This window comes from Astyanax mexicanus, chromosome 19, assembly GCF_023375975.1.
Source record: "Astyanax mexicanus isolate ESR-SI-001 chromosome 19, AstMex3_surface, whole genome shotgun sequence".
NCBI lineage: Eukaryota > Metazoa > Chordata > Actinopteri > Characiformes > Acestrorhamphidae > Astyanax > Astyanax mexicanus.
Genome location: NC_064426.1, coordinates 288,680 through 297,500, shown reverse-complemented (window position 1 = coordinate 297,500; position 8,821 = coordinate 288,680). Strand labels below are relative to the sequence as shown.

The 8,821-nt window shown below is 39.4% G+C and overlaps 1 protein-coding gene across 3 annotated transcripts in view; it reads left to right on the top strand.

Annotated features, from left to right (window-relative positions):
* The window catches only part of slc2a9l2 (solute carrier family 2 member 9, like 2), an 88,129-nt gene extending 79,529 nt beyond the window's left edge, over nt 1-8,600 (top strand). For all 3 annotated transcript variants that reach the window (XM_049467764.1, XM_049467763.1, XM_049467765.1), the window contains exons 12-13: nt 1,388-1,515; nt 7,001-8,600. In XM_049467764.1, coding sequence (XP_049323721.1) covers nt 1,388-1,515; nt 7,001-7,312 — 440 coding nt within the window. In that variant the 3' untranslated portion in view covers nt 7,313-8,600. The remainder of the gene's footprint in view (nt 1-1,387; nt 1,516-7,000) is intronic.
* The last annotated feature ends 221 nt before the right edge of the window (nt 8,601-8,821 follow it).

The following is an 8,821-nucleotide window of genomic DNA, read 5'->3' as shown; positions in this document are numbered from 1 at the left end:
TAAAGCAATTTTACCAAAAATTACCAGTTAGTCTCGCTGATAAAAGCTTTTTCTAAAAGCTACATAATTCTTCAGTTCTCTTCACTGCAGTGTCCGAGTGGTAAAGCTCTTACTTTCACTGTTAAACATAATTTTTTTCTGAATTCTAGTGCTGTTTTTTAACGTTTCATTTATTTTAGCAAACGTTTATTTGATCGCTGATCACCATCATTCAAGATATCTTTCCCATCACATTCCTTCCTGAATGATGATTTTCCTTCACTGTCCTTTTACTATTTAATAATAATGAATTTTACAGTTCCTAAACTGATTTTAGTAGCTTCAGCTATAATCTCCTTAGATGTTATGGTTGTTTAACAGATGAGAAGCTACTCCCTGCATCAGTTAAAGTTTAATAACTTGTTGCAATTGAAACATTCATTAATCACACATGCAGTAACTAAGTATTTATCCAATGGGAGGGTCTTACCTGTTTGCTTAGTTAAATCCAGGTGATGACCTTTTTTTGGCCAGTTTATAAAATGCTGTTTTAATATTCCTGATGTATTCTTCAGATGTATTGTTTTGGGATCTTCTTCTCTCCTCAGCCGGAGTGAGTACGAGTGTGATAGTTTTAAGGTTTCAGAGTTCAGAGAGAATCGGTGAGGATTTACTGATTATATGTTTAATTAGTGTTAAACATCTGGCCGGTTTTAATCATCACTCTATAAACAGAGTAAAGTAAATGATGCTTTTAATCAGGCGGTGTCTCGTTAGCGGCGTGTCGGTGTGGATCTGAGCTCTGAGTCAGGCTGATATCGGGGGATTACCTGCATTAATGTGGGGTTTAAATAATCCGAGCCGGAGGTGTGATCTGCTCTTACTGCTCACTCTTTCCTCTGAGAGACGAGTTCTGTTCTGTTCAGCATCACTCTCACACTGTTCCCAGAACAGCCCAGCAGCCGAGCCCAGATCCACATTAATACTCATTTATATTTCTGTAAATAATGTGAGTTTATGTTATTTTTTATAATATTTATTGTGCTTGTTGAATATATAACTGTTCTGTAACTGAAAGGAGGATCTAGTACCTGTTGGTTCCTCTATGCTGGATATAAGATGAGATTGAGAGGGTTGGGTTTTTTGGTTCTACAGGTTCTGTATGGATCCTGCAGCACATTTACTCACATTACTCAAAAGTGGCTTTAGAGAATCTTTTATAGAGCAGCAAGAAAAGCAGTTTTACACTCCTGTGGTTAAACTCAGTGTGTAATCAGGTCACACCTGTAATGTTTTACAGCTGCATTATATTTATTTTGTATTGTAGCTGGATTTCTTTTATTTATCATATACTCTCTCTACCCCCCCTCTCTCTCTCCTTCCCTCTATCTCTCTCTCCCTCCCTCAGGAGGGATACCCTTCGTTTTGACGGGTGAGTTGTTTGAACAGTCGTATCGTCCAGCTGCGTTTATGGTCGCTGGAGTCGTGAACTGGCTCTCGAACTTCGCCGTCGGACTCCTCTTCCCCTTCATACAGGTGAGAAATAAACCAATCAGAGTGTATCTTGTTCATCATTCCCTTTAAGAGTAGATCAGGTGAGCTCTGACTTTGCTATTTTAATGGTGCAGCTACCTGGACGTGTCCAACAAACTCTTCTCAGCAGAGGAAAACCCTGACACTCTATCTGCACAAATTAGCCTCCTGTTTCTTTACAAGAACACACACCTAAACACACTTTCAAAAACACACATGTCTGCAGGCTGTGTTTGGTTGCTGGTGTTCCCTTCAGTAATTATGGGATGTGTGAAAACGCTAAAGGCCCAAAGCTTTGATCTGTTTCAGAAAAAACACACTGACTATAAATACTGTAGAGGACTCTCTCTCTCTCTCTCTCTCTCTCTTCAGGCTGTATTTACTCATGTGGACACTAATGGATAATTATGCTGCTATATTATACCACATACAGTACGATGCAATTAAAGTACAATTAAAATTAATGAATTTATTTTCCTTTTTTTTATTTTGTTCATCAAATATTTAATGTTTATTATATTTTAATTATTATACCTCACATAGCTTCATTGGTTTTATATATTTATATAAAAAAATAAGCATCATCAAAAAAGAAAGTTTCAACCAAAAGGATTCAGCCAGTCAGAGCTTTGAGTGTTGAAGACGCTGCAGATACTGAACCATGTGCAGCTGCTTCTATTAGATTCTCTATCAACACCCCTATACCCCTAACACCCAATCTGCAGTATATAGAGAATACTGGAGTTACTATGGGATGGATTATCACAGGAGGAACATTAGGAACCTCTACAACTCTCTACATGCTGAGACGTCTGGATGTTGCAGTTTTACACATGAGTGTAAATTCGTTTCTGTATTTCAGGTCAACAACATATTCCAAAATAAGATTTTATTTGTTAATGCAGACAGTAAAAAACAGTAGTGTGAACAGTGTGGATGGATGAACAGTGCTGAGGTAAGTAGTGTGAACAGTGTGGATGGTGTGTGGTAGTGTGTGTTTGGTGTGTGGTGGTTGTTACTGGTGCATGGTGAACATTTCCGCAGTTGTGATGAGCTGAATTGGGGCAGCAGACACTGCAGGTGGTCATCCCCATTACCTACTTAAAACTTGCTAGCCTGGATAGTGTGTGTGTGTGTGTGTGTTTGTGTGTTTGTGTGTGTGTGTGTTAGGGACCAGATATGTCAGTAAAGATAAAATGTTGCAGAACTTCTCTAAAGTTGATTTTCTCCAGAATTTACAGTAAAATCTGAGCTTAGCATATCAGTACCGTCCCCACAGAAGCAGAAATACACAGAACTGTGTGAAACTGTTAGAAAACTGTTCAATTCAGTAAAATAAAGAGAATTAATATATACATTTACAGGAGGACATGCTTTGATAAGAAATTGACAGAGATAGAGAGAGATAGAGATGGGAGAGATAAAAGGAAAGAAGCTGCTTTGATGTTGAAGGTGGATCTTCCTGACCTGTACTGTGTGAACGGTGGAATCGTTATGATCACCTACAGAGATCAGGAGCTCAGTCTGCCTTGATTACACTTCCACCCTACTGACCAATCAGCTCTCAGCAGCAGTAAAAGCCAATCAGCACTCAGCAGCAGTATAAGCCAATTAGCACTCAGTAGCAGTATAAGCCAATTAGCACTCAGTAGCAGTATAAGCCAATCAAAAGTCAGCAGCAGTAATGCACAAAAAATGACAATCAATAGCAACACCACAGCAAATAAACACTCCTGAGTGCTGATTGGTTGATGTTACTCTTTCTGAGTGCTGATTGGTTGGTGAGACTCTCTGTTTTGATGAATGAATGATGTGTAGGCCGTGTTTTGGGAGATGTTCAGGGAGTGTTTTGAGGTCTGACAGCAGTGTCAGTGTGTTTGATGCAGTTCTCTGTATAGAAATGATGAATTATAGAGGAGTCTGATCTCACACTGAAGCTCCACAGCAACCCGAACACGTTCTCCTCTGGGGAGCGCTGTTTAGCGTCTGACCACCCCAATACATTATTCACTTCCCATTATGTATTCTCTGTTGTACAGCTGTTCTCCAGCGTTACTGGATTTATCACTACAGGAGCTCCAAGATCTTCCAGGCTCACACACTCTCTCCTCAAACCAACGATCACAGTGTGGTCTGATTAAACACTGGGTCTAACCACAAGAGGGCGTAAAAGTGCTTCCCTCACTGACCTATAAAAGAAAGAAGCAGAACAATCATTTCCATTTCATCCAGCTAAACCATCCATAAACCATAAACAAAAAACCTGAACAACTACAGACCAGAACCATATTCCCTTTATTGATGAATCCAGGTTGTGTTTGGGATCTGATGATGATGATGTTCAGGTTTGAGTTTGGAGGTCTTTGACCTGGACTGAAGAGTTCACACTGTAAACTGCAGGAGTGATTGATGATCTGAGAAGCATCATCTCATACAGTGAGAGTCGGTCACTCCTAGTAGTGATAGGAGGAACATTACTAACAGTGATCTCAGTGATCTGTGCAGAACATCCTGCAGATCCATGTGTTGCTGCTTTCTCTCCTGCAGAACTTTCATTTTTCAGCAGGATAATGTTCACCCACACACAGCAAGGGTTTCCAAGGAACACAGTCTCCACCAGATTGCAGCACTTCCTCGTCCTGCAGATCTCCAGATTTATCACCAATCCAGCATTTATGGAGCAGCTGGGGCTCAGCTTCAGCTTCAACCTACGAGTGTAGAGCTACAGGATCTACAGGCCCAGCTGTGTCAACATCTGTGGGTACATGTGCTGCAGGATCCATACAGAACCTGTAGAACCTCCAAACTCAACCCTCTCAATCTCATCTTATATCCAGCTTAGAGGAACCAACAGGTACTAGATCCTCCTTTCAGTGACAGAACAGGTTTAACCCCAATAAACGTATTAATAAAACTGTGTGTTTGTATTGCATGTGTGTGTGTGTGTGTGTGGTTAGAGATAGAGATTTTCTGTTGTTCGGTGGATTATGGTTTCTGGTCTGTATCCAGAGGTCGTGTGGGTCGTAGGGCTGTTAATCCTGCAGTAATCCCAGCACCAGCACCAACACGCTCCCATTCAGGTACAGCTCCTCATATCACCCCCTCACATGACTTATGACATCACTACGTCAGAGCCAAGACCCGCCCTCTCTGCGTCCGTCACCCTAAAGTTAGGGTATTACCACCCATTAAACAATAGTGATGTGCAGGAGCATCATGCAGCAGTATGGATACAACAGATTACAGTGCTGGTGATTCTGTATCTACTGTAACTGTAGATTAATTACAGAGCAGTATGGGTACAACAGATGACAGTGCTGGTGATTCTGTATCTACTGTAACTGTAGATTAATTACAGAGCAGTATGGGTACAACAGATTACAGTGCTGGTGATTCTGTATCTACTGTAACTGTAGATTAATTACAGAGCAGTATGGGTACAACAGATTACAGTGCTGGTGATTCTGTATCTACTGTAACTGTAGATTAATTACAGAGCAGTACGGGTACAACAGATTACAGTGCTGGTGATTCTGTATCTACTGTAACTGTAGATTAATTACAGAGCAGTACGGGTACAACAGATTACGGTGCTGGTGATTCTGTATCCACTGTAACTGTAGATTAATTACAGAGCAGTACGGGTACAACAGATTACGGTGCTGGTGATTCTGTATCTACTGTAACTGTAGATTAATTACAGAGCAGTACTGGTACAACATATTACAGTGCTGGTGATTCTGTATCTACTGTAACTGTAGATTAATTACAGAGCAGTACGGGTACAACAGATTACAGTGCTGGTGATTCTGTATCTACTGTAACTGTAGATTAATTACAGAGCAGTACTGGTACAACATATTACAGTGCTGGTGATTCTGTATCTACTGTAACTGTAGATTAATTACAGAGCAGTACGGGTACAACAGATTGCGTGGTGATGATGTCAGGATAGAAACTCAATTTTGGTAGAGAGAGAGTGCCAAATAATTTCATCAGTATCTGTGGAAATAGTGATTATATCAGTTTGTTAAAGTCTATGATGTGACCTGAGTATTTTACCAATGTGTGTGTGTGTGTGTGTAGTGTGTATATGTGTGTGTGTGTGTGTGTGTGTGTTTACTGCCAGCATTTTCATTCTGGGTGGTGAGAGCAGTGTGACAGGTTTATACAGCATTAAATCCAGTTACTGCTGCTGCCTCCACCGAGGTCCATCACACACACACCATCACACACACACCATCACACACACACACACCAACACACACACCATCACACACACACACACCAACACGCGGACATCCATTCTATAAATAGCGATGATGATTCAAGGTCTGACCGTGTGTGTGTGTGTGTGTGTGTGTGTGTACTAGGGCAGTCTGTCTGTGATGCTGCTGCTAGACTGTAAACATGAGTGTGTTATAACCAAACACGCACCACACACACAGGTGTTATAAACACTCACAGCCCATAATAATTAAACAATAATTGTCTCGAGGTTCGTGCTATAACGTGCAGTATCGGCACTGCTGTGCTGCGCTCGCAGCACATTATAGCACAAACCTTGAGTGTATTTTTGCCTAATTATACCACAGTTCCATTATTGTTGTTTATTAAAGATTTTAAAGAGGAGGAGAAAATAGGATCTGTTTGGTTATAAAAACGTAAAATAGTTCCATTGCTGTTTGGTTTGTAAGCGCTGCTGCATCCTTGCTAGTTTACCTGTATGTGGTGGAGTAATACAGTAACACATGGAGCGCTTTGGTCACAGTGCCATTACCGGCTAATAACTGCACTCATAGAATGCCTCTCAGCCAATCACATTGCAGGCTCGGATCTGTTGTATAATATTAATTTAAACCATATAACCATATATCACTATTATGGTCCAGAGTATTGGGACTACTCTACTAATAAGTCACATATCTGAAGTTTAAACTTCATTCTACATTCTTCAAACTTTATATTATCACACAGCTGTACTGTTTTATAAACGTATACCTTACAGGTAGGTACTTTCTCCTCCATCGCACCTTCAGCCAGGTGCATTGTGGGATATCAGATTGTTAAAAGTCCACACAAGTCACCTTCCACACATCCTCGCTAATGTGGGAGGAGCAAGAACACACCCGGGTGAACTTTATGGTGAATTTGGATAACTGTGATCTTCTGAATGACACAGAACTCGAGCTTCAGACTGAGAAACAGCCAGAATCTGTTCTGACCTGATTTATTCGCTTTATTTGTGCACAGATAATTAATAAGATATTTATAAGCCTGAATAAACTCACTGTTCTCTATCAGTGTTACAGCAGGCTGATGGAGGACAGCTGATCCCTCACTGTTTCTTCTAAAGGATATAAAATAGAGTTTATCCTGTAACTTTATTATGAGCATTCTGACCATTGTTCAATCATCCTGATATAGTATAATATTATGTTTTTGTGTGTGTGTGTGTGTGTGTGTGTGTGTGTGTTTGCTCGTGCAGGAGGCTCTCCAGACCTTTGCGTTCATGGTGTTTGTGGTGGTGTGTGTTCTGGGAGCCGTGTATCTGCTGCTGGTTCTCCCCGAGACCAAGAATAAGACGTTTGTTGAGATCAGCCGGAGCTTCGCCAAGATCAACAAGGTCCAGCAGAGCAGCGACCGAGAGATGGAGGACGTCCTCGCCGTTAAACCGGGACACGCCAGCGAGACCAACGGACTGACCAACAGCACCACCGACCATCACACCAACCACGCTAACGTCAACCACGCTAACGCGACAGACGCTAACACGGTGGAGATGGAGAGTTCCTTCTGATCTGAAATCTGTGTTCTCTATAAGAACAGGGTTCTGCTGTTTGTCCTCCTCAGACCTTCAGATCCGTCTCATCTCCTGCAGTGAAGACTCGTCTCAGACCCGCACACCAGTTTCACCAATTTTATATCTAATTACTAACGTTTTAGTTAATAGACATTTAATATCACAATTAGTTTTACCTTAAATAAAAAACAAACAAAAGTCTGTTTTATGTTAAATTAAATATTTCCAAATATTACTCAACTACTCTGAGCTAACGTAACATTTTCAGCCACATGTTTATTTAAATTGGATCTTTAAGTTTGTGAAACTCACCGTCAGTGTGTAGTCATTCCTCACACAAGTACCGTAAGTAAACCTGTAGATGATATTTTATCACGAACCGTATGGCCTCAGTGTTGTAACCATAATTACTGTTTTATTTCAACAAAATCAATAAGAAAGCTAAATACGAATCTGTTTTTTAACCAAATTATTGTGCTGAAAACAAAACATAATTTAAATTAACTCACAGTTTAGACAACTTGTTTCCTCAAACAAGTAAATTCAGCTTATCCAGACTTACAGTTTACATCTGTTTAAATCTTACTGTAAAGAGAATTTAGTTCATTTTAAATACATTTCTTAACTTAATCTTTTTGTAACCCTTTCAAATCACTGAGCAGATTTATAGAAGTATTTTAGATTACACCAGCAGGAGGCGCTCATCTCTTCAGGGAGACTTTAACTGTTCAGATTACTTTTTATGTTAATAAAACTCTACATTAATATAAATAATAAATATGGTTATATAACCCCTGCATTCTGAAATCAAGCAATACTGATATAAATTACAGCAGATAGATAACAGAGTTTTTATACTGTATCATCACTGCTTTAATCATAATAATAATAATATCTCTAAATATTCAGTCTTGTTTTCAGGATCTCAGGAGGATTTAGTGCTGAAAACACTTTATTATCTCAGAACAGCAGCGGAACCGTTTTTAGGGTTTAGAACATATCCAGATCTCTTTACTCTCCAAACGCTTTACTGTGTTCTGGGTTTAATAATTAAAATGGTTCTTTAAGTTAAAGAACTGCTTCCTTTAATAATTACCCTTTATTGAACAGTGTTCTTTAATAATAATCTCTTTTTCTTTTTGATTTCTTGGGAAAATTTTTGTAATATTTTTCTATCGATTTGTAAGATTTGCTACAATTAGTTTGAAGTGAGAGTGTGATGTAATAAGTTTTGGGAGAATTCATCTTGTTTTTGCCATAAAACTGCAATAAAGAGCCAGACTGAGCTGTTCTCTCCGTACTGATCATCACTGATCATCACTGATCTCAATGTAACACTAATATCTTATAATAAACCCTGTTCAGATTAGTCAGTATAGATCTCTTGTTTAGCTTCCGGTATGAATTATGTAGCTGCATTAGCATCTATTCTGAATTCTTGATTAGTTCAGTATTCATATGAATTATTCTGTATTTAATCTGAATGATGCTGTATTACTATATACT